At 48.1% G+C, this 24,676-nt stretch overlaps 1 protein-coding gene across 1 annotated transcript in view; it reads left to right on the top strand.

Moving 5' to 3' along the window:
• Trappc10 (trafficking protein particle complex 10) overlaps positions 1 to 24,676 on the top strand; it is a gene marked incomplete at its 5' end in the record, with an annotated part of 76,325 nt that continues 51,649 nt past the window's right edge. The window contains 3 exon segments of the mRNA XM_005375874.2: positions 1 to 118; positions 18,504 to 18,585; positions 23,226 to 23,361. Of these exon segments, the coding sequence (XP_005375931.1) occupies positions 52 to 118; positions 18,504 to 18,585; positions 23,226 to 23,361 (285 nt within the window).

Genomic DNA, 24,676 nt, shown 5'->3' with positions numbered 1-24,676 from the left:
CCTCGGGTGCCCATGGGGCTCGGGGGGCCGGACCGGTGACGCCGGACGCCCATGGACGCCCCGGAGGAGCCGCTGCCGCCGGTGGTCTACACCATGGAGAACAAGCCCATCGTCACCTGTGAGTGCCGGCGGGGAGGGGGCGCGCCTCGGCCCGGTCCCGTCTCCGCCCCGCACCCCGCGCCCCGCACAATGCGACCGCCCCCTGCGCTCCCGGCCTCCGCTTCCCGGAGGTGTGGCCGGCGGCGGCCCGGCCTTACCGGACGACCTCTGACCCCGCTGTGGTGACCTCCGACCCCTAAGCGCTTCTGCGCCGCGGTCGTTTCGGCTGCGGTGGCACCGCCACTCCGCCCGGGACGGGGCTAGGAGCGGGGCCGCGCCGTATGGCCCGGGCACCTGCTCCGTGCAGCCTCGGGGCGCGTGTGACTCCTGCACGGCGCCGGGGTCCGGTTCAGCCTGTCCCGCTCCGAGCAGCGCGTGCAGCCGTCCTAGCCTGCTGCCTGCTGCAGAGTCGTGGCGGGAGGCCCGTCGCTGGGGGTCGGGTGCCGAGGCGGCGCCGGCACAGGGTGCTTTTCTGCAGCCAGACCGGCGGGTGCCCCGGGCGTGTCCCGCCGTGTGCCGCCGGGCTCCGGGCGGGCGCCGGGCTCCCCAGCGAAGCCGGGCTCGCGGTCGGGCCCCCGCCCCGGGCAGGCCGCGCTGTGGACAGACGGACCGCTGCCTCTCCCTGTCGGTTCTTCCCTGCCTTTGGTGTCCACAGGAAGAAACTGCTTTCCTGTTGCAGAGAAAATGTTCTCAGATTTTCGAAGTGTAACTTTAAATGACATACTTTCAAAAGCTGAGCTTATGGGAAGTATTGAAATGTCTGCTGACATTTCGGTGACTAGCAGAGCAATGTTTCAAACTACGGGTATTGGGGTTTTTGGCTGTTGATAGCATTCTGCACTTCAGTGGCTTTGTGCATTTACTTTTTTGGAGTTGTCTTCCGTGCTGTGAACGGAAGCGCTGTGTATTGCAAAACCTGGTGCCTACGGCCGTGAGACTCTCCTGTAGGTGCCCGGCACTGCTCTGCCTGCCGCTTTCCGCCTCCCGACTCGCTGCATGCTCCTGTAAGCTTTCTCCAGTCTCGGAGCAGTTCTACGTTTAAAGTTCATTTGTTGCTTCATCTTTAGGTAAGGGGTTTTCTCACAGAAGTGGGCAGTCTGATTTAAAGTTGGGAGACTTGCATGGTTGAGCAGTGGCAGTTTTTTTCCTCCCCAGAATATTTGTCAGCTTGCGGACTCTGCACCTTCAGTTTAGACCTGGTCTGGAGGCCCTGCCACTCCCTGGTGCTGCCTGACTGACTCCTCAGGGAATTCAGAGTTGGGTTTCAGGGTCTTCCAAGTCTTGAAAATTCTTCCGTCGAAGGCTAGGCACAGTATGAGTGCTGGGTTAGGGTTAGGAATATCCGCATACGTGATTGCATTTCCTGTCCTTTAGTTTAGGAAGACATTTGCACCCTGTAAATATGCACCCGAAGAGGATACACCTAAGCTCTGCTGGATTCGGCAGTAACTGAGGGGATAGAACTTACTGCCCTGGTAGCCCGTCTGCGTCGCGCTCATGTTCAGTCTGCGTCTGCGCGCAGGACAGGCACAGGCTCCTTTCCTGCCAGCTTGTTGGGTGTTGCATATTGGTGGAGGTTTTCTGTTGTGCTTGAAGTGGTAGCATGAGGAAGTGTTCTGCCCATGGTGTCTGTCTCTGGAGAACCTTTCGGTCACAGGAGTTTTAGAAAAGAAAGTAGCTTTAGTAAACTTTCAGAGAAAGTTCACTTGAAAAGTGGAGAAAAAAAGCCAAAAGCAAAAAACCTCATTAAAAGCAAAATTTTTTTTAACATTTTGAAATCCCATTTTTGCATATCTGGGGCTAGAATTCTGGTAGGCACTCGGCCTGTCTTCCATCTTCAGCTGGGGATGTTTTGAAGGAGGAGCAGGTACAGGGTATAAACAGTGCAGAGAATGGTGGGAGGAAAATGCGTGAACAGGCCACCAAGGGGCCACTTTACTCTTCACAGTTTTTAAATATTTTGTGTGTATTTCTCTGAGTATGCAACACTTTTGTTCTCAAAAGCCCATTTGCCTCTCATCTGCAGTGTTCTTGCTTGTGATCCCCTTGAATAAGTATGGAATAAGCTGCTGACCTCTTAAGAGGTCTGTGTTACAAAAGGAAAACAGTTTATGCTTGTTAATCAGTTTTTTTTTCATAGAATCAGAAAATTTTACTCTAGTGAAAATGAATTGGACTTAGAAGTATTCATTTTACTTTAGTGAAAATGAATTGTGCTCTTTGAGAAATTCATGGAATGTAATTGGTGCGGGTAAATTTAGGAACATGTACTAACCTAGTGAGGTGCACGTGTGACGGGAAGAACGAGAATGAGGAGCTCCCTGCGTTTAGGGGTACATAGAATTAGTCCCTGAGAACCTTGCTGAGTTAGTTTATATTTTTTGAGTTATTTTGAAGTTGTCTAAAAGTTTTAGTATGTTTTAACTCATAAGTAGATTTCTGACTTCTTAGCTAATGGGTTCTGGTGAAGAGGCCCTATTTCAGTAGGGGATCTGCTTAAACCAAGACTAGTTTGAGATTGTAAATATTGAAGAATGTCAAATGCACAGGAATGACGGTGGAACAGTTAGTGAAACTATTCTGCATCCCTCATCGTAGCAGTTTGAATGCCTATCATATGCTTTATTAATGTGGAAAATGCTAGGTGAAACTGAAACACATCCAGCCAATTTATTTGCTCTAAATTGAAGTTTTAGCTTTGACCCCCTCCTTGTCATCAGGTCTCTGTTTCAGAATAAAGACTTAGGTTTCTGACCCATGATGCATTCGGAAAGATGTGTTCCTTCTCTGGATGTCTCACTCAAGGAACAAAATTAGTGCTGTTCTACTGATTTGTGGCTTTTCTTGTTGAGTGGTGTGACACGATAACACCCCCACTACCAACTGGAACTATACCCAGTGTCCACCTTGTCTGGGTGATCTCTTCACTAGTCACATCTTAGATTCATTGCTTCCTTTTGGTGAGCCTCTGGGCTTGGGGTTCCAGATCCGAATTTATAAACTGTGAAAGGAGGAAAGGGCCCCAGACCAGAGCAGAACTGTGCCTAGTTGGAGTTGGGGTTTCCCCACAGGGTAAAGTTTTCAAAGTGCACATTGTAATTTCACACCAAATGTGGAACTGTGGTGGTTTCCACTTAAGCATTGCCAGTCCGGTTTCTAGCGAGTGCCTTTGAATGTGTGTGTTTTTATGTTGGTAAGTCTAAGTGGGCCGAGTGCGACCCTATGAAGTGGGTGAGTCCTTTCTTCTTGGAAACCTCGGTTGGTGCTGGGGTGTTTGGAGGGTGGGAAGAAGGGGTGTCACCGGCTGTACCTGCTTCACTTTGGAGGTGTCTGCGCTGTGTGGCCTGGGTAGGGGCGGGTGTGTCCTGAGGTTGATCTCTTTGCACCTCATCTGTGAACTGGTGGTCAGGTTGCCAGTGGGGTTGGGATGATGACTGTGTGTGAGCACTCAGGAGAGGGGCGGGAATGTAGGAAATGCAAAAGAAAGCTACTGAGAAGGGTCCTGCGTTTTTCAAGCTCACACTCACTGTCTCTCAGAGCCCCTCTAGGCTAAAGGAAGGCCCAACTATTACATTTACTAAGAAGTTAGGTCCCAGTAAGTTATTAAGGCCTGAAAGTCTCAAAGGTTTTTTTTTGTTTGTTTATTTGTTTTATTTTGTTTTTGTCTTTTTGAGATGGCGTCCCCCTATGCAGTTCAGCCTGGCCTTGAGCTTACTTTGTAGTCTTGAACTGGTTGGTCTTGAACTGGCAATGATCCTGTCAGGAGGGTTTTGGACTGGGGAAGTTTTTGCTGTTGACAGTGTCTTCCCACAAGGCGCATGTTTAGGGGGAGTGTGTGACCTCAGGAGGGGTCACATGCTGACCTCTGACAGCCCTGCTCTCCCTCCAGGTGTTCCTGCATTGGCATGCCCCCAGACCTTCCTTTCCTCCTTCTGTGTCCCCACCTTTCCTTCTCTCTCCTCTCCCCCAGTCACATTTTGTTGGTGTTTGTCCATAATATGAATTGTAAATCTAGCCTATCGCTTTGGTCTTAGTATTTGTGTTTACACATTGCTGACCTTGGAGACACTTGTGTCTCCTCTTTGTCCTCTTATACCTGCCCTGCCCTCTGTCAGCAAGGATTATTATGTAGATCTCCGGAAACACATCTACAGTTCCTGTGAAGGTGTTCCCCACCTTTCCTACCCTACTCTGTCCCTGGGCTCATTGCAGTGGCCTCCCTGCTGGCTTCCTTTAAAGGAGAAGGCATGGTGGGTCCTGTGCCCTGCCAGGGCTTGCCGCTATTCTCAGGACTACACTCAGTGCTAGAGCAGTGTATGGTGTCCTTGCACCCATACCTGTGTCCCTCTGGTTCCCTGGCTTGGGCATCTGCTGACCTCCTGGGCACAGTGGTTCCCTGCCAGCTACCTCCACGCCCCATGAAGTTTGGGATCCTTTGACTTCCTCCATTCTTGGCTGGGCATTCCTTGACATAAATACCTGTTGTCTTTGGTTATTGTCACTTTCCACCAGGTTGGAATGCGAGTTCCACCACTGCAGGGACGCTATTTTGTTCACTGCTGCGTTCCTAGGACCTTGTGCATAGGACTGCTTGGCACACAGTAGGTGCTGAGTAAGTATTTACTGAATGAAAAAACAAGTGTGACGTCTCTAAGGAAAAATCTGCTGTATGTCATTTTATCCTGTCAGGTGGTAGAGTCTCTGGATGCTGTGAAGTTATTTTCTTTAACTACAGTAAGAGCTCTGTAGAAAAGGCTTGGAGGGTTTGAATCCTGCCCATTCTGACTTGTTTTTGGGTAAACTCTACACCCTTGCTTGTTTGACATGGGCACATTTGCTGCTTGGACTTTTTAAATGAAGGACTAGTGTCAGTCTGGTAAACAAGACAAAGCCGACCGGTGTGCAGGGGCTTACTTCAGAGCTCTCTGGAGCTCTGTGCAGTATGTGTTCTGCCCTGCAAGCTGGTAGCTGTTTAACTTCACGGCCGAACCAAAGTGCCCTTGGGTCATGCACAGGCTAGGTTCTGATGGGGACTCTCGGCTGAAGAAGAGGGCTGGCATCTGGAGAAGGCTTCAGAAGAAGACACACTTCTAACACTGCAAAACTCAGCTTTAATTTGTAAGATGCATAAGTGGAACCTGGATGGAATTTTGTTATAAAATGTGGGCTCTGCAGGTGGAATCACTGGGTCAAAAGGTGAGGACACTTCTAACTTTTGAAAGCACCTTTCAAATGACCCCACAAAAAACTGCTGCAAGTTATGTATGACCTCTCACATCCTGGATTTCACTCCAGCCATCTTGTGAGTATGAGGTAGTATCTGATTTAGCTCCCCCCCCCACCCCAGTACCTGGAATCGACTCACAACCTTGTGCTTGCCAGGCAGGCGCTGTGCTGCTGAGCTAAATTCCCAGTCCCCTGATTTAGCTTTAATTAGCATTTCCTAGATGACTAGTGTGGTAAAGCTTACTAGTTAGGAGATTAGTACATCTTTTCATTCAAGTCCCTGTGCCTTTTTTTTTGTTTTTGTTTTTCTCCGGTACTGGGAATCGAACTCATGACCTTGGGCTTGCCAGGCAGGCACTGTGCCACTGAGCTAAACTCCCAACCCCAGTCCTGTTCCTTTTTGTTGTTGTTCTTTTTGAGACAAGGTTTCACTGTGCAGTTCAGGCTGGCCTTGGACTCAATTTGTAGCCGACTGGCCTCCAACTTGGAGCAGTCCTCCTGCCTCAGCCTCCTGAGTTGCAGGGATTACAGGTGTGTGCCACCATGCCTGGCTCCCCGTGCCCGCCTTTTAATTGTATTTTTTTCGTGGTGCTGGAGATTGAACCTGGAGCTGTGTCCATGTTAAGCACAGGCTCTTCCACTGAGCTGTACAAACAGCTCCTAATTGTATTATTATTGAGTTGTAAAAGTTCAGTACTTTTCTGGATACATGTCTTTTTATAAGATACATGATTTGAAGATATCTTCTCCCAAATTTTGGTTGGCCTTTTCATTTTTTAATGATGTTTTTTGAAGTACAGATTTTTTTTATTTTGCTAATTCTAATTACAGATTTTTTTCTCTCCCGGGTTGTTTTTGGCATCATATATAAACATTCCAAGTTGTTTTAGTTGCATATATCTGATTTTTTTTTTTTTTTTTTTTGGTCTTTTTGAGACAGGGTCTCACTATGCAGTTCAGGCTGAACTGACTTTGTAGCCTAGGCTGCTCTCGAACTCTTAATGATCCTTCTGTCTCAGCCTCCTGAGTGCTGGGATTATAGGCGTGCACCACCACACCTAGCAATATATTTGATATTAATAAAGTTCTTTATATATATTTTTTGGTAAGTTGATCACTTCTGAATTACCTTTTCTCTTGTGCTTACCTCAGCATTTACAAGGCATAGCCCAAAACGTGTCTAAAAGGTCAGTTGGAATGGCATAGCAAAAACATGTGCATTCTGCTTTTCTATTTTATGCCATCTTACTAGTTTTCTGAGGGCTGTCATGGCAAATTCATGAATTAGGTACTTAAAACAACAGTATCTGATCTCATGGTTTCTTCCGCTTCTATGCCTTTGTCTTCCCCATTCTCTTGCCAAAGGCACTTGTTCCTGGTGTCTGGGCTTTTTTTGAGGGGCTCTTCTAGGTGTTGACACAAGGCGTTACCGTATCTTTTCAGAAAGTGGTGAACCCCATCTGCACTTTCCTTCCCTTGCATGACATTATTCAGCTTTTGGACATGTGTTACATGGGTTTTCATTTCTTAGTATTATTTAGGCCCTTGGCACAATTTTTTAAAAAGTGGGTAGGGAAGCGATGAAGAGACTGACAACAGGTCATGCTATGGTTTTACCCCAGGGTCGGTTGTGTGTTTGGAAAGTTCTCCTAGTTTTAACTGAGATCTGTTAACAGGTAGGTCATTGCACATATTTCAGCATTGACGTTTTCAGTAGCACTCTGGAACTGACAACAACTCATTTGGATGTTGTGGTAAATTAGGATTAACTAACGGTCACATTTTAACACCCAGCTGAACTCAGCATGGTTCTGGGTGTGGAAGGCTCACCTGAGGATTTTTTTTTTCTTTTTGAGTCAGGGTTTCACTCTGCAGTTCAGACTGGCCTTGAACTTACTTCGCAGTCCAGGCTGGCGTCAGCGATCCTGCTGCCTCAGCCTCCCAAGTGCTGGGATTACAGGCGTGCACTAGCACGCCTAACCTCCACCTGAGGATTGTTGACAACAGCATAAAAGGAGAACTGGAGGAGAAGATGATGTGCTATTGACTCTCCTAGAGAAGCTTGCTACACAGGTTTTCCTGATACGAACTCAGCTGTTCTCGTTGTTGGAGGAGCTTGGGTCCTCGCTGTCACTGAGGTTGGCTGCCGTTCTCTTCAGGGAAGCTGTGGTCCTTACCTTGAGGGTCGCTTCCTAGCTCCACTGCAGATCCCTCAGCCAGCTGGACCACTTTCTAGCTTCCACCACTGACGTTTGAGCCTTCCCAGTGCAGATCCTTGATACAGACTTGCAGGAGACGTTGTGGGCTCTGAGCCTCCAGCTGAACACGTGCAGGACGCTGCTGTGGGATCCAGGCCCTCAGCTGGATTCTTTGGGTCTCTAATGTGTGGACATATCTCTTGCACTCCTTTGCATTTGACTTTTTGGGTGAATATTGTAAAATAATTCTGTAAATTATGTGTCTTGTATTAAATCTGTTCCCTTGCAAACCCTGACTACAACAGATGGTAATTTTAAACAAAACTACAGAACACCATTTGTGGGTACTTTTCGTTCTGGACAGGTAAGTAAGCTGAACGTCAGGGTTAGCAATGGGAAGAGCTGTGTGGGCTCCTTTTGAAGTCAAAGGGCCAAGGGTGGGTTCTGCTGGGTGTGACAGTTGCCTGTGTAGTAGCACTTCAAGGACCAGCTCAAGGTGTTTGGCTCCTCTTTCCCATCAGCCTTTCTCATGTAGTCAGAGAAGTCATCACACCTACCCACAGGAAAGGAGGAGGTTTGTCCCTAAAAGTATTCCTCACAGAAGCCTTTTCCACAGTTAGTAAAATTAGAAGGTCACTTTTCTTTACTTCATTCAGCTCTCTGAAGAACTAAGTCAGCTAGAAAAATTCTCCATAGTCTTATTTCACAGTCCAATTCAGAATCTGAGAACTTGGCACTCAGCACTGTTATTACTTTTACTACAGAACAGACACTCAGTCCTGTGGGGCCTGGATTGTGCATTTTGTACATCATGAAGGAGTTGGGTGTAGTCACCAACTCTTGGTGGGGTTCCTTCTGTGAGTAAAGACCCTCAGAGCTCATATCCTAGCACAGGGAGGCAGGCAATACACAGATGTAGTAAGTTACGTGCCCTGTCAGTGCTAAGGAAAAAAGAAAGGAGATAAGTGAAATGGAAAAATGGTAACATTTGTCGTTTTTTTAATTGTAGAAAGGAGCACAGTAAAAAGTAGAATAGGATAAAGAAATGTAGCCCTCTTCAGCAGATGGGTGAATTGGCCAACCTTCTCTATACCCACTCACATTCCCTGCTTCATCGGGTATTTTAAAGCCATTCTCAGACATCGTATCCTTTGTCCATAAATGTTTGTGTTATGGACTCAATGTTTGTGTTCCCTCCAAAACCGTGTTATGAAGCCCTCGCTCTCCAGTGTTATGGTATTAGGAGGTGGGGTCTTTGAGAAGTACTTAGGATGGTCAAACCAGGAGAGGGTGGGCAGGACCTTTATGATGGGCTTGGTGGCCTAGTAGGAAGAGGAAGAAAGGGTTCCCGATCCCAACTCCACCCTCCCTACCAACAAGGACAGTCCAGGTGATGTCTGCAAGCGAGGTGAGGCACTCATGAGCACCTAGATCTGCCAGTACCTTGACCAGGTTTTTATCGTCGTTTTGTTTTTGCAGTCCTGTATCTTGAACCCAGGGAGTATCACCAGCCCTTGTTTGTTTGTTTTTATTTTGAGACATGGTCTCATGAAGCTGCTGAGGCTGGGGTCAAGTGTGATCCTCCTTCCTCAGCCTCCTAAATAGCTGGGATCACAGGTGTGTTCCACCATGTCTGCAACACTTTGGTCTTGTACCTGTGCCCTCCAGAACTGCAAGAGAGAAGTTTATGTTGTTGAGATCCGGTCTGTTAATATTTTGTTATGGCAGTCCAAGCTAAGGCAGTATGTATCTCTAAAAGCTAAGGACTTTTGAAGACACATACCTACGAACCTTTTTCATATCTAAAGGTCAGCATGAGCTGGTATTTTTCTCTTTTTTTGCCAGGACTGTTTCATCATGGGTGGTGATGAGTTCTCTCCGTGGGTGCTAATGTCTGATGGTCTCTTCATTAATTCCTTAAAGGTTGCAGAATGGGGCTAGCCTAATTTTAACCTTTTTTTCATTTACTAGTTGGCATGTTGCTTTAAAAAGTGTGTCTATCCATATATCCATGCATAACGGAAATATTTGGTTACCTGATAGGTAGTGTGGAGGTGTGCCCGGCCTTTTCCTCTCTACATAACCACTCTCAAGGTGAGCTGGTGTCCTGGTGTCCCTCACAGGTGATAGGCTACTTTTCTTTATCCTATCAGGTGTGTTTAGGCTGCTGCGATTGCTGCCTCATTGATGTGCCTCTTCCAAGCTGGCCTCAAGGTCTAGATCCTGTCAGGTTCTAACACATTAATATTATCCTTGGATAATATAGGGAGATTGCAGACTGATCAGGCCTACAATCTCCCAAACCAGTGGACAATGAAGGCTTAATAAATGAGTCAAGTGGTATAACTTTAGGGTTCCAGAGGGATCCAAACCCTCTAACAGAATTCAAGATTCTCCGGGGGCTAAGACAAAGATCTACCCTGGGGGCCAGTATTTATTTAGTTGTCTGAAGAAGGCAGGACTCTGCCTTGAATGGCGGGGCCTGCAAGGACCTTAGAAGTCTGCTCAAGGGCTTCTCCAAGTGAGACACTATGTTAATTTAGAAGAACTATGTTCTCTCCAGGAAGGTCTCCACCCTGGAATGAGACGCCTGCAGCTGCAGTCTTTATCTAGTTAATTGAGGTTGGAGCCAGGTGTCCTTAGCTGTGGCCTTGTCTTGTCCTTTGAGGCTTCCCGGCTTCACCCGCTGTCTTAGTTACTTCTCTCTCATTGCTGAGACAAAATACCCAAGGCCCAAAATGAAGGAAGGAAAGGTTTATTTAGCTTACAGTTTATGGAGGTTTCAGTCCCTACTTGGCTGGCTCCGAGGCAGAAGATAGCAAAGCAACAAGAGCAAAGGGGGAATGGCAGCCGAACAGCAGTGCAGCCAGAGCAAAACGGAGCAATCCTGGCAAGCAGCCTCTTTCCCTCCCTTACACTGTAAACAGGCTACCCCCACCTAAGGGGTGTGTAGCTCTCCCATAATCTCCATGCCCTCCTCTTCCACAGGCTCAGGATGTATACACAGTAAGCACCCTGGCTTCCTGCTGAGTCACTTAGCCAAACCTCTAGACTCCCCAAGTTGACACAGTGTATCAACCATAACACCCGCCATTACAGGCCTCAGCTGGGACCAGTGATTCACAGAGGTTCACTTAATATGAGTCCATTGCCCAACTCCAGACAGGGGCCTAGACCTTGGACAGATTCACAGGTAAACATGGAAAGCCCATTGGTTAAAACTAAATCCTGCTCAGAGCCACCTCATAGTGATTTCCATCAAGATTCTTCACTGTCTTGCATGACATAGTGCTCCCACAGCCAGCCCTTTGTCCAAGGCGCCCTGGCTCCCTTTGTGAAAATGCTATTTCAGAACCATTTGTAGCTTCAAGACCATAGTCTGCAAGCTTGGGTTTTCTTGGTGTCTTGGTTACTTTTCTTTTGTTGCTGGGACAAAATACCTGACACCCAAAATTAAGGAAAAGTTTATTTAGCTCACAATCTGTAGAGGTTTCAGTCTATACTTGGCTGGCTCCAAAGCAGAGTGGCACAGGGCAGAGGGCAAAGGTTCATGGTGGCAGAAGATAGCAAAAGCTGCAAAAGCAAAAGGGAGGAGTGGTGGCAAGCAGCCTCTTTCCCTCTCTTACATTGTAAACAGGTTACCCCCACCCAGGGGGTGTGTAGCTCTCACATAATCTCTGGTGCTCTCCTCTTGCACAGGCTCAGGATGAATGCAGAGTAAGCACCCTGGCTCCCTGCTGAAACACAGTTAACCTTGTAAACTTCTCAAGTTGACACAATGAACAACATCCCAGAAGGTTAAGGGCATGTCCTTTTCACCCCAAGATGCAGAACTGCTGAGTCACTTAGCCAAACCCCTAGACTCCCCAAATTGACACAGTGTATCAACCATAGCACTTGGGCTTGTTGCTGTTGGATCCTTTCAATGAACAGAGCTAAGAATTGGTCTTTTTTGCATTTTAAAGATAAAATCTTTTCAATTAAAATTCAAGACTGTGGGCTTGGTTTAATAAAGTACTCCATCTTTTTCTTTTTTTTTTCTTTCCTGCACTGAAAATCCCAATTCTCATGGGACGTGGGGCCAGTGGAGTTAGGTGGAGGTTCTCAAGTGTGAGCTGCCTTGGAATCCTCTGGAGGGCTCGTTGGATACAGAGTCCAGGATGAACAGGGCTGGGCAGGTGCTGTTCCTGACCAAGGCCAGGCGATGCCCAGGCACTGAGCCAGGGAGCGCTGTGTAGAGTGGTGGTGACTGCTGAGTCCTTTTGTCCCACACAGCACCAGCTCTGCTGACAGTGTTACCCCTGCCAGCAACAGCAAGCTTGGGAACATGATTCAAATGTTCTTAGCAGTTCTGTGTGGCAGCTAGATGTGCCTCACTAGGAAAGAACAGATCTGTGGGGTGAAAGCTGTTTGTCATCGCTCTCCATGTAGCTCAGTGGTAGAATACTTGCCTATCATGCACAAGGCCCTGAGTTCAATCCCCAGTACCACAAAAAAAGAAAAAAACAAACACATTCAGGTGTACATTGAGTCTGATCTTGGAGAAGGTGGCTTCTCCAAGGGGAGAAGTGATTGCCGGAACCTTTGAACGTCCTTTACATGTGTGTTCAGCTGTCTTCTGAATTAAAGCAAGAAGATGGACATTCTTTCTGTGCCTAGACTCTAGGCCCAGTGCTGTTCCTTCTCTGAGAATTTGCACAGCGTGAGCTTGGCGACCCTGTGTGCTGTACTGCCTGGGTGTTGTGTCCCTCCTCCGCTCACCCCTGCTGAGGGCAGGAAAGGTGTGGTAAGAGGAAAGCAGGGAGCAGGAGGGTGTGGGAGCAGGATTTGGAGGAGGAAGAGCAGAGGCCACAGTGAAAACGAGGAGGAAGGCCAGGTGGCGTGGGAGTTGCTACAGTCAGTGGTAAGGGGCAGTAAAGCTTGTGGAGTTGTGACTCAGCCTTAAGGCAACCTGGCAGAGCCAAAGCTGGAATTGGTGACAGCTGACCACCAAGGGAAGGAGGTCCTTGTCACCCCTCAGCATGGCCTTTGGGAGCAGAACTGTGGAGGGTCCTCACTTGCTTCCCACACGGCTGGCCTTCCCAGGCGGGTATCGGCTGTCTTGTCATCTTAGGGGTACACTGAGCCTCCCTGTCTGCCCACAGAATCTGGGTCCTCTTTTCACTTACTAGTTGCCATTGTCTTTGCCCTTCATCCCCCCCTTACCCCTAAATGTGAAGTTCTTTCATACAGATACCCTGGAGGACCCCTGCTGGGTGGTTCCCTGCTCCATGACAATGCATCTGATGTCCTCTTGCCCATGAGAGTGCTCCCAGCTTGAAGCATAATTAATTTCCACAACCATATTGACATCACATAGCACATCTGTACATTGTTGGGCAGGCTGAGGTGACTTGCCAGTGTGTGACCCTGGATGTTTTTACTGTCCTTGTGAAGGTCTAAGAGCTGCTGAGGAAAGGTTAATGAGTGTGTGGTCTCCAGGGAAGCTCAAGCCTGCCAGGGCTCGAAGATGCCCTCCATGAGATGTTTACAAACACTTTCTGCATGCCTGTTCCTGTTCCTTTCTTTTTTTTGAGACTGGGTCTTGGTTTGTCGTTCAGGCTGGCCTTAAACTCACTGTGTAGCTCAGGTTGGCTTTGAACTCACAGCGATCCTCCTGCCTCAGCCTCCTAAGCGCTGGGATTGCAGGCATATGTCATCATGCCTGGCTTCTGTATGCAATTTCTGCAAAGCTTTCTATATAGCAGATGTTACCTAAGTGTTGTATTTCCTTTGAATGTTTTGATAAAAAAATAGAGTCCTAGAATTTTGGAGGAGCCTTAATATGAGGTCACCCCTAGTCATAGTCCAGGTACCACACTGCTTTTAAAGTTTCCGAGTCCTGGCCAGGAGGACCTTTAGGCCTTGGCAGAGATCCTCCCAGCACGGGAGGTTTGCTGTGCTACCCACACACAAGTCCTGTCTAGGACCAGAGCTGAAATCCGTCCCTGTCTTTGTGCCCACTAGGGCTGTGGAGTCTGAGCACATTGAACCCTTGGAAATAAGATGTGGCCCGTCAGATGCTGACGAGGGCCGTCTGTCTCATTGACAGGTTGAAACGCTCCCACGTCTTAGTTACTGCCGGTATTTCCCTTTACAAAGAGAATACTGGGAGCAAGGAAGCCCAAGAAAAACTATAATGCATCACAGTAATGACAAACATTTTAAACTTTTATATAAGATTTTTTTTTTTTTTTTTTAACTCTTAGCCATCCTCCAGCTTCAGCCTCCCGAGTGCTGGGATTATAGGCGTGTGCCACCGTGCCTGGCTTATATACGATCTTTGCCCAGTGTCTTGGTTATTTTTTTCTTGTTGCTGAGACGGAATACCCAGTGCCCAAAATTAAGGAAAGGTGTATTTAGCTCACAGTTTGTGGAGGTTTCAGTCCATAATCAGCTGACTGCAAGGCACGGTGGGGGGCAGAGGAGCAACAGTTCAAGGGTGACAGCAAAAGCAAGAAAAGAGAGGAGAGAGAGGAGAGAGAGCAGGCCTCTTTCCCTCCTTATATTGTACGCAGGCTACCCGCCCTAGGGTGGATGTAGCACTCACACCTGTAATCCCAGCATTGGACTCTGAATCCATCACAAACTCAAGAAGCCGCCCCCATGACTGCATGAGGCTTTGGGGTGACATCTAGACACAAACCATAACACCCAGGGTCATTCTCCAATGCAAACACTGATCTTGAGAATAGCGGCATCCAGTTTTATTCAGCCAAGCCATACACTAGCAACAGCTTGGCTGACCACTGTGTTTTCCTTTGCCCCTTTCCCACGTTACAGTTTCCTGATCCTTTTGTACTTCTGGATTAGAGCCTTTACAGCTTTGCATGTTTAAGGCTGGTACAAGGAGAAGCGGATGTCAGACACGTTCACCCTGTTGGCAGGTTTTGGGAACCAACCACTGTCAAGACAGCTTCAGCAGGTTAATTAATATACTTAGTGAAATCACAAATTGAGATGCAGAGCAGTGGCAGCATACTGGGTTGAAAGTCAAGTGGTCGGGTTTGAACCCCAGTTCTGGCAATTATTAGCTGCTTGATCTTGGGCCACTTGGGAAGTTCAGGTGCCTCAGTTTCCGGATGTGGAGCAGCCCTCTCTCCTTGGCTGGTGTGAAAACTGCAGGGCAGGCTAGGCCACAGTTCTGCTCTCACATGGTAGTGAGCAGGGGCCTTCTCTCCACCTGCACGAGTCCTTGGTTGTCCTCTGTGCGGTCACGCCAGTGTGGCAGTGAGGGGCTGCGGCCTCACGGAGAGGACTGGGCCATGGAGTGCCCAGGAAAGAGATTAGTGTTCTTTTGGCAGAGGCCCCCAGAGTTCCTCACGCCTTGCATCACATGAGGACACAGTGAGAACGAGGCAGACCAGTAACGAAGCAGACCCTCACCAGTCCACAGTCACCTTGACCTTGGACTTGCAGTCTGCAGAACTGTGAGAAATAAATGTCAGTTGCTTTTGAGCCACCCAGTCTGTGCTGTTTAAGCAACAGCTGGAGTGTGTTGGGATGTCACCTGTCAGATGTCAGTCACTGTGTTGTTATCCTTCCCACCGCCTGTGATTAGGGCCTGAGTCTGAGCCCATAACAGCTTCACAGAATGTACAGTATCTTGGGAGACAGGGAAGTCGGTGTCTTCCTCTGGCCGCTGAAACAGGAAGTGCAGCTGCACCGGTCTAGTAAGGAGAAAGCTGAGTGGTTCATGGGTCAGACACAGGACTCTGCCTCTCTATCTGGGATTCCGAGTCTGGGCACCCTGGGGGTCTGGGCAGGGTATAAGAGGAAGCACCCTGCTCTGCAGAGCTCAGCTGCCTCCTGCTTCTTCTCTTACTGCCCCATCACATGCAGGCTCGTGTACCAGCCTTTTAGTCGGGTGTGCCAGGCAAGGTGTCCCTGCATCCCTGCAGCTACCTGCGGGTGGCATAACTCCCTCAGCCTGACTGCCCTGTGCTCTTGTCTCCGTGTTGGCCTAGTTGGCCCCAAGAACTGGAGGTGCACAGGGGAGAGATTTGTGTTTGTGGGGTGGTTATGAGTTACTCTTATAAATTGCCTTATAAATCTCTACTCCCTCCCCAAAAAAATCTTAGCTGTGGAAATAAGTGGTCTGGGTTGGCCGTTTTAATAGCTTCTCGGGTTCGAAGAGCAGAGCCTCGATTTCCAGCAGAGTTCTCTGCGCCCAGGTGGCCTGCCTTCAGCTCCTCTGTGTTTGTAGCAATGTCTCCAGCTTCCTTGGGCCTGGCACCTGCCCTGGGGAGGTGGCGTCTGCCACCCAGGAAGGGTGCAACTGCAGGCAGGCTTTGTTTAGGCCCTGGTGCGGTGGCACCCCGATTCATGAACTTAGCTTTCCACAGTGCTGGTCACAAACCAAATTAAATGAGAACTGAATCCACTTTCCCCATGAGGGCAACACTGAACCTAACTATTGAGTTTGATTTGGTTGTAGTCCAATTTGGTTTGCAATCAGAATCACGGAAAGAATTGAGTTTGTGAACCAAGGTACTGCTGTAGTTGAGTGACTGTCTTGGGAGCTGAGATGGAATTCTTTTGAGCTCTTTCCAATCCTTCTTGCACTGGTGCCAACACCCCATTTTAAGCATCCCTCATGTTCATAGTACTTGATATAAACATGTAAGAGTAAAATAATAATAGCCGTGTATGCTGAGAAAATCAGGCCAGTTTTTCTCCATATTCTTGTTCAGTAGTCAGGGTTACTGGGACAGCTTAGCAGAAACCTGTCTTCTCTCAGCTCTGGGGCCTGCAAGTGCAAGGTCAGGGCGTCAGTGTGTCGGGCTTTTCCTTGGCTTGAGCATCAGCAGTCCTTGCTTGTGTACCTTTTTTGTCCTTATGAAGGCACCTGGCAGGTTGGCTTAGGGCCCCTCTCTGGGACCCCGTTTTAACTTAGGCAACATGTCAACATCAAAGGTCCTATCTTTCAAAGCAGTTACATTCTAAGGTGGAGGTCAGGATTTCATCATAAGAGTCGGGGGGGGGCACAATTTAGCCCCTTACAGAAACTGGGGTTCAGGGTCACAGGTCAGCTGACATCCTCTCCCTTGGTAGATGTTCTGGTTGATCTATGGCTTTTTGGATGAAGACACAGGCTAAATAGTCATCCATGAGAGAATGTAAGAAAAGTTGTCCTATCTTACGCTCCACATAGGTAGACCTTCCTGTATGGCAGAGAGCGTCCTGTGGGAGGGAGCGTATCATGCAGAGGCATTTCATTCTCCACTGTGTCTCTTGTGCATACACGTGAGGGTACACAGGCCGTGTGTGTGTGTGTGTGTGTTATGTATAAAACCTAGCAGAAGATGAGAAAGTATCTGTATGATAGGTTAGTTTCCAGTTAGTAATGAATATAGATTTTTACATATTAATCTTGAAAGTATTTAATGAAGCAACAGAAATTGGCAATCAAAGATCAGAAACTTGAAACTTCCAAAAGGTTTTTTTATTTTTGCCATGTGGGGATGGAACCCAGAACCTTAGGAGTGTTAGGCGCATGCTCCACCATTGAAATCCTGAAGATTTTCCTTTTTTTTTTTTTTTTTTGTCTTTTTGAGACAAGGTCTCATTATGCAGTTCAGGCTGGCCTTGAACTCACTTTGTAGCCCAGGCTGGTCTCAGACTCTCAATGATCCTCCTGCCTCAGCCTCCCGAGGGCCAGGATTGCAGGTGTGCACCACCACACCTGGCTACTGAAGATTTTTTTACTTTATTTCTAAAACAGTTACTAAATACATGATCAAGGTAGAAAGTGATAAACTCAAAAAATTGTTTTTATTTTAACAAAAATATAGTGATTGCAGCCCTCTCACCCTCTGCTCACCAGGCCTTGTTGAAAGTTATATACGTGTGCTGACCTACTCTCTCTGTGTCCCAGCTCCCTGCTGCTCTAGTCCTCCAAGTGCAGTCAGCTGGTCAGTGGCAGAGGGGAACTGGACAGGGAACTGGACAGGGATGGGCTCTCAGGCTCCCAGTGCCACCCAGCCCCACCTCCCACCTGCCCAGAAATAACGTCATTTCTCTGTGCAGTGACTTGACATTGTGATTTCCGGGAGGCTTTTTTTTCCCTCTAGATTCATCACAGCAAAGAAGCAAATTTGTTAATAGTTCACATCAATTCCCTAAGACTTAAGATCAGTATATAAAAACAATTAGGAAAATGGTTTTGCTTAAAGAGGATCCTGAGTGTAATAATTTTAGTCATCTGTATTAAAAAGCTCCTTTCTAGCGTAAGGGTAGTACAGACTTATAATCACTTTGTGGGGACAGAGTGGGCCTTTGCATTCTGTCCAGGCTAAGCTGGAGCTGCTGAGTGGTGTGACATCAGGCACACCTGGCTTGGGACTGGATCTGTGTGGTGTGCGCTCCCCTCCCAGCCTTGCTTTCCTGGCTGTGGGTTGGGTCCTGTTGGTGGTTTCCTCCCAGAGTGATGGCGAGGACCAGATGGAAGATGCCCATCTGCCCATGGGGCACATGTGGCATCCTGGCTCCTGCTGGCATTGCATAAACATGGATTTGTGTCCAGGAGAAGCTCATGTTCACCTCTGCAGGTTGCTTTTTCCCAGTGGCACTTTTTGTCTGACCTTCATTTCAGAAAGCAGTGGCGGTCTAGCAGTGGGGCCTGTCAGCTCATCTTGTCCCAGCCTGGGCTCGGGCAGCTCACTCCCCTTTAAGACCCGTCTTCTCCCCCTGGGAAAGCTGTGGCCACAGCTCAGGGTGTTGGAAGGGCTACCTTTACCTGCATTTGTCAAGTGCTGTTTTTTTTTTTTTTTTTTTTTTTTTTTTTTGAGACTAATCCTTTAAAGGAATGAAACAGTCTCATTTTGTGATGTCATTTATTGAGTATAAAGCTAAGAATATCAGATTTGTAAGCTTTGAGGTCTTTTTGCCTGTATTTGCCTAAAAATGCCATAACTGGGTCTCTCTGTGTTCACATTGTAGGTGCTGGAGAGCAGAATTTATTTACCTCTATTTACCCCACGCTTTCTCAGCAGCTTCCGAGAGAACCGATGGAATGGAGGAGGTATGGGGTCTGCTGTTTGGCTGTTTCTCCCTTTTTGGTTTTTAGGCATTCAGGGGCGCAAGTGACATAGTACAAGTTAAAAGCCTCATTCTAAAGTGCATTTTGGGACCGGGGATATAGCTCAACTGCACAAGCGCCTGCCTGGCAAGCGCAAGGTCCTGAGTTTGATTCCTAGTACTCCTGCCTCCCCCGCAAAAAAAATAAAGTGCATTTTAAGGTGGGCATGGTGGTGTACACCTGTAACCCCCTCATTGGGGAGGCTGGGGCAGGAGGATCACTGTGTGTTTGAGGCCAGCCCTGGCTAGATAGCAAGTTCAAGGCCAATCTGAGTTACATAATGAGACCCTGTCTCAGAAAACCAAAAAAAAGTATATTTTGAAGATGAGTGGCTTCATGTAGTCAGGGGCTGTTATTCTTTAAGGTGTAGATGATTTTCTTTTTCACCTTTTTGGTGCTGGCGATTGGACCCAGGTGTCATACGTCCTAGATAAACACCTAGCTGCACTCCCAGCCCAGGAGGGCATTCTTAATAAGACATAGATGACCTTTATTTTTGTGTTAAAGACCATTTTTCTGCATAAGTGAGTTCAGAGCCAGCCTGCACTACATAGTAAGGTCCTGTCTCAAAAGAAAGGACCCACTTTTGTAGGAATGACTTCTGATTCTTCCTGGTTAGTCACAGTGTCAGCAGGCACAGGCGGTTTGCAGAGGAGATCTGTACCTGCTCCCTCTCCACCCAGGTCCTGCAGCAGAAAGATGCTCCTTAGAGATAAAAAGAAATGGAGGAGAAGTTCAGCCATCCCTGTGGATTCCCTGGTGTGGTGTCATAGTCATCTGATGCCTTGGCCAGAGGAAATCACAGGAGTTGTTTCAGGAAAGATGTTCTTTGTGGAAGATGTTTGTGTTTCAACTTATCAGTACTGGTAATCAGGTTTTAACCAGTGTGTACACAGTTTCCTGTTGTTACCCACGTCCAGGGAGTTTTGATTCTATATTATTTATTTCTGATCACTAGTTTTGTCCTGCTAACGTGGAGAAGTAGTGTGGCTATGTGGTGAAGGTAGTCTCATTTCCATGCCTGATTATAGTGTCTGACAAGGTAAGCACTTGGTCACTCCTGTTTCACATAAGGAGTACACAGTATGAGAGAATGCTTTGGGAGAGGAATTGTTCCATTTGTAAGGAGGCCCAGTGCTGTCAGGGAAAGAACATAATTCAACCAGTGGAAGAATTTGATACCTGAAGAAATGGAGTCATCTGGAAAGGATTTCAAATAAGCATGTATTGTTTAACATTTAAAAAGATGCAGATATAAAGTTTGTTCACGAAACAAGAGGAGAGAAGAAGAAACAAAATAGAGAAACTACATAGTCTTAATATGTATATTAATTCCCTCACTGTGCTGAAGCCCATGGAGCGAGAGTAAAGGATTAAATGGCAGTGACAGCAAAGACAGCTCCCTAGCTGTGCTGTTCTGCTGTAGGGGGACACACAGTCTGGGATATTGTCATGAACAGAAATTCGTTTGTTCATGGTTCCAGAGGCTGGTCGTCCAGGGTTGGGGGCAATGCCCAGAGAGGACCTTCTCTCGTGCAGTTCATTGAGGAAGACATCACATGGGGATGGAGGGCCGAGCCCATACCTGCAGGAAGGCCCTGCTCCTGTTGCACTGGGGGTAAAGTTTCCAGCCTGAGAGCCAGGGGACACATTCAAACCACAGTGGACAGAGTGGGCCAAGGTGACAGCAGCTGAGAGTGGGGGACACAGTTTTGGGAGAAGGAAGGCAGACAAGTTGGGAAAGAAGTATAAGAAAGTTGAGCCGCAGGCTAGGTTTCGTGAGTAAAGGTGAGTTGGTGACACATAACAACATGCCAGACCTGGAAGGCAGGGATGAGTCCAGGGCTGGGAAAGGGGGTGGCAGAGGTGTGCATAAGGAGCAGTTAGCTCAGAGTCCTACCCTGTCTGTGCAGTGAGGTGCAGCTCTCACCCACCTGTCCTTGTGTGGACACAGAAGCTCCAGACCCAAGGATCCAAGCACTGTAGGAGGGAGGGAGGAGGACCATGCTAAGCCTAGCAAGTGTACGTTCTGAGCAGGGACAGCTCAGTCCAGTAAGTCTGCAGCCAGGCGCGTGTGCCCATGCACGAGAACTCGTTTCAGGAAAGCCTGCCGTGTTCTCTTCCATAGAAGAGGATTAAGGAGGTACCCATCTAGCTTAGGAAAGGGACTGTGCAGTTTTAGAAGAGATATGTCCTCCCAAAACATTGAAATGGGACTTTCTTTTATAATTACTTTGTTAATAAGGTAGGGCGCTTACTATGAGAGCATTCTAGATGAAAGGAGACCTCAAATCTGATAGTGTCCTTAAAAGAGACAGACAGGGAAAAGACAGGCACATGGGAGCAACGGAGGCAGAGTTAGAGGGATTCAGCCACAGGCCAGGGAATGCTAGGGACAGCCGGCAGCCACTGGAGGTTTGGGCAGGGACAAGAAACCTTCCACAGAGCTTCCAGTGTGAGCTGACCCTGCCAGCACCTTGATTGTGAAGTGTTGTGTCCTGAAGTGTGAGCAAGGGACTGATGTTTTGGGCAGCCCTAGGAGGCAGACAGAAGGGAGGCAGAGAAGGTTGACTGGAGGGTGTGCAGCCAAAAGCGTCCTAATGCCATGCGGTGTTTTACAGCAGGTACTACTACTCTGATGAAAAGTAAAAATGGGTTAGGTCTTGGAAATGAAGGAAAATGCAGCAGAACGGCGGTAGAGCTGAAGAGCAGACAAGTACTTTGGAAGCCTGGGCTTGGAGCTTGGAGGCTGCTGCTGAGAGCAGAGATGGTGACAGGAGCCGGAAGCTGAAGATGCAGGCAGAAGCCCACTGCCCTCAGGGGTGGTCAGGGTAGGGGAGGGACTCACAGAGCAGACTGAGAGGTTCCTAGAGGTGGGCCAGGATGCCAAGGAGCCTGCTGGGTGACGTGCAGATGAAGAGAAAGCACACACCAAGCCAGGAGGTCAGGGAGGGGCGGGAGAGCCAGGTGCACATTTTAGCAGCGTTTCAGCATGGCACCAAGAATGGTCTTTGCAATGCACTGAGAGAAAATCCCTCTTGTCCTGGAACTCCCTCAGCATTGACCCTCTGTGAGGGTCGCAGCCTCTCCCGAACCTCGATGACAAGGCTGAGGGACCCAGGCTCCTGGCTGTGGGCAGCTGCACAGCCCTGCTGCTTGCATTTGGGAACACTGCGGTAAGCGGGGCTGTCTTCAGACTTCCCCCAACCACGAACCATACCTCTGTGAAATAGCTAAGGGTTCATCCTGCAGAGAACATCGACTTTAGTCTTTAGGAGGGTTGGGTACTTGGGAGTGAACCTAGGTCTTTATGCTGAATTACATCCCCAGCCCTGTTTTTTTACTTTTTATTTTTGAGTCAGGGTTTTGCTAAATCACTGAGTTTCCCAGGCAAGACTTGAACTTGTGATCCTCCTGCCTCTGCCTTCCAGAGTGCTGGGATTACAGGTGTGCACCACCACACCTGGCTTGATTTTACTCTTTGTGTGAAAAACTCAAGATTAACCTTAGACAAGATATAGTTTGTAGCTTGCAGGATATTTAAAGTAAAAATTTAATAGAATAATAGAAATAGATACTTAAGCTTTCAAGCCAGGAGATCAAAAGAGTGGAAAAAGAAAACCTGATTATATCTCAGAAATGACAGGATAAAGTAGAGCACTTGCAAAGAGAAAGTGCATACGTGTGCAGGCGCTAACTTGTAAGGCTGTGACAGAGATGTCTTGTTGGCCACGCTGCCCTTGGGTAGCCACTGTTTTCCCTGGGCCTTCAGACCCCAGGCCAGGCACTCTCTGTGCCCAGAAACTTGAGGTCTAGGGAGAGACCCCTTGGCTTTCCAAAATGTGTGGCGCTTTTCATTAATTTCTCCTTTATAGTCATCGTTCTCACAGTAAATTGTGCTTGGCATCATATCTCATATGAACGAAGAAGAAGAAAATGTAAGAAAATGAAAGGACATTCGTAAGTTCAAGCATACAAACAGTTGTGGAAAATATGATTGGTGCTCTGCACACAGTGCATCCTTAGATTGGGTTAAAATCTAGTCACAGGTTGAAAAGACACCACTGCTATAGGTGGAGAAAACTGGGAAAAGACACGTGGTGTGATTAGTATTCTGTGCGTATAGAGCTGGGTGCTGTTTCCTCCCTACCTTAGGCGAGCTGCCTTGAGGTGAGCTCTGTGCCTTTTTCCTGGGTTGAGATAAAAAGAGAGGTTTGTACCCCTCTTTTATTTGAGTGCCACAGACTGAAGCCCTGTTATTTTTCACCAAATAATCCTGCTTCTTGGCTAGTACAGGTTGTCGTAAGAGCATTAGTGTCCTTGAAGGCCTGAGTAACTTAAAGCGACACTTTTGACTGGGGACACCGGCTTCCTGCTTTAGAGGGGTGAGTCTGGCCTCGGCTAGGCTGGACATGCAGTGTGCCATGCAAATAGTTCATGCAGTGTTTTTGGACAGAGTACTTACAGTTGTAACACATGGTTAATACATACGCTTCTGCACTCTCATATTGAATATTACTGTTCACCCCTTGCCCTGCCTAACATCATCTGGCCGTGTCTCATGGCTCTTACACTGTCTGCAGGTCCTATGGTCGGGCCCCCAAGATGATCCACCTCGAGTCAAACTTCGTTCAGTTCAAAGAGGAGCTGCTGCCCAAAGAAGGAAACAAAGCTCTGCTCACCTTCCCCTTCCTTCACATTTACTGGACGGAGTGCTGTGTGAGTATTTCTTCCGGGAAAAGAGAGTGTTGGGTGGGGCTGCATGTCCTGCCAGCCGGGTCAGACAAGTGCGGTTTGCAGATTGGCTTTGGGCCGTGCTCTTTCTCTGGGACGCTCTTGTCTTCACCCCAGCACATGACGTTGTTCTTGTGCGTTTCTGCCCCTGTTGCGTGCGCAGCCCCGGGAGGGATCCTTGTGCTGTGTCTTGAGTCTTAGGAGCCGTCTCACTGCCCTGGTGGCCGCCAGGTGTACAGTCTGAACTGTATAGAACCCTTACTTTCAGTTTCGTTTTCACACAGCAAACCCCCGCTCCCGTCTCGGCCCGCTGTCCTTGCCAGCCTTCCTTCTGCTTGGCTATGTGGACTGTGTGTCTCCAGTCCATGACCTCAGTGCTGCTAGGCTGTAGCCTTCTGTGTGTTCTGCAGCTGTGTGTTCATGAACTCAGACAGAATCCTTCTGCTCTGAGTGAAAAGAAAATTCTGATGCTCATTTTTTCCTGTTCTGACTAATTAAAACAAGAATTAAGGTGTGTTATGTACATGTAGCAACTCCCCAGGAGGAATGTAATTACTCTGTACTGCAGACATGGACCAGTGAACATTTAGCCAGGTGTGGTGGTGCATGCCTGTAATCCCAGCACACGTGGAGGCTCCGGGCGGGAGGAGGCAGGTAGAGCCCACTGTGGGCACTGTCTCAAAGGGGGGTGTATTACTTGGTGTGCAGGCCCTGAGTTCAGTTCCCAGTACTAACAAAAACAAAAACAAACTAGCATTTCGCAGTGTGTATTTGGTGGGAATACGTTTTAAACAGAGACCATTTACCCATATCTGCAGCTGCAGAGATCGATTTTGTGATGTTAATGTGGCAGGCCCAGGAGGCCCGTGTCTGGCTACTCCTACACTTTGCCCTGTGCCTCTTTCCAGAGGAGTTGTCTGGGATGGGTGGTGAGTGGGGTAGCATATGTGAGATACTGTCTGCTGGGTGAGCATGTTAGACTGCGTTCAGAGTTTTTATTGAGAATGTCACATTGACTTGTCTACCGGGCACATACCAACATTCTCGAAGGGTAGCATTGCTGAGCATACACCATATTGTGTGCACACAGTGTGGCCTGGGAGGCCTCTCGCCGCAGCTGCTGGGAAGCCTCCCACGTTCCAGGTTGTACCTGTAGCCTGAGGCCACCGCATGGGCTGAATGGCTGTCCTGGGCCTGCTGTTCATGACCTGCTGGGCCTTCTTTTCCTGACTCCTCATCCCAGCATTCAAGTGCTTGGTCAAGGAGCTGTGCTGTTTCTTCATGGTCAGCGTCCTGTTTT

Source organism: Chinchilla lanigera, unplaced genomic scaffold (genome assembly GCF_000276665.1).
Source record: "Chinchilla lanigera isolate Chin_1 unplaced genomic scaffold, ChiLan1.0 scaffold00006, whole genome shotgun sequence".
Classification (NCBI taxonomy): Eukaryota; Metazoa; Chordata; class Mammalia; order Rodentia; family Chinchillidae; genus Chinchilla; species Chinchilla lanigera.
This window is presented reverse-complemented; position numbering and strand designations above follow the sequence as displayed.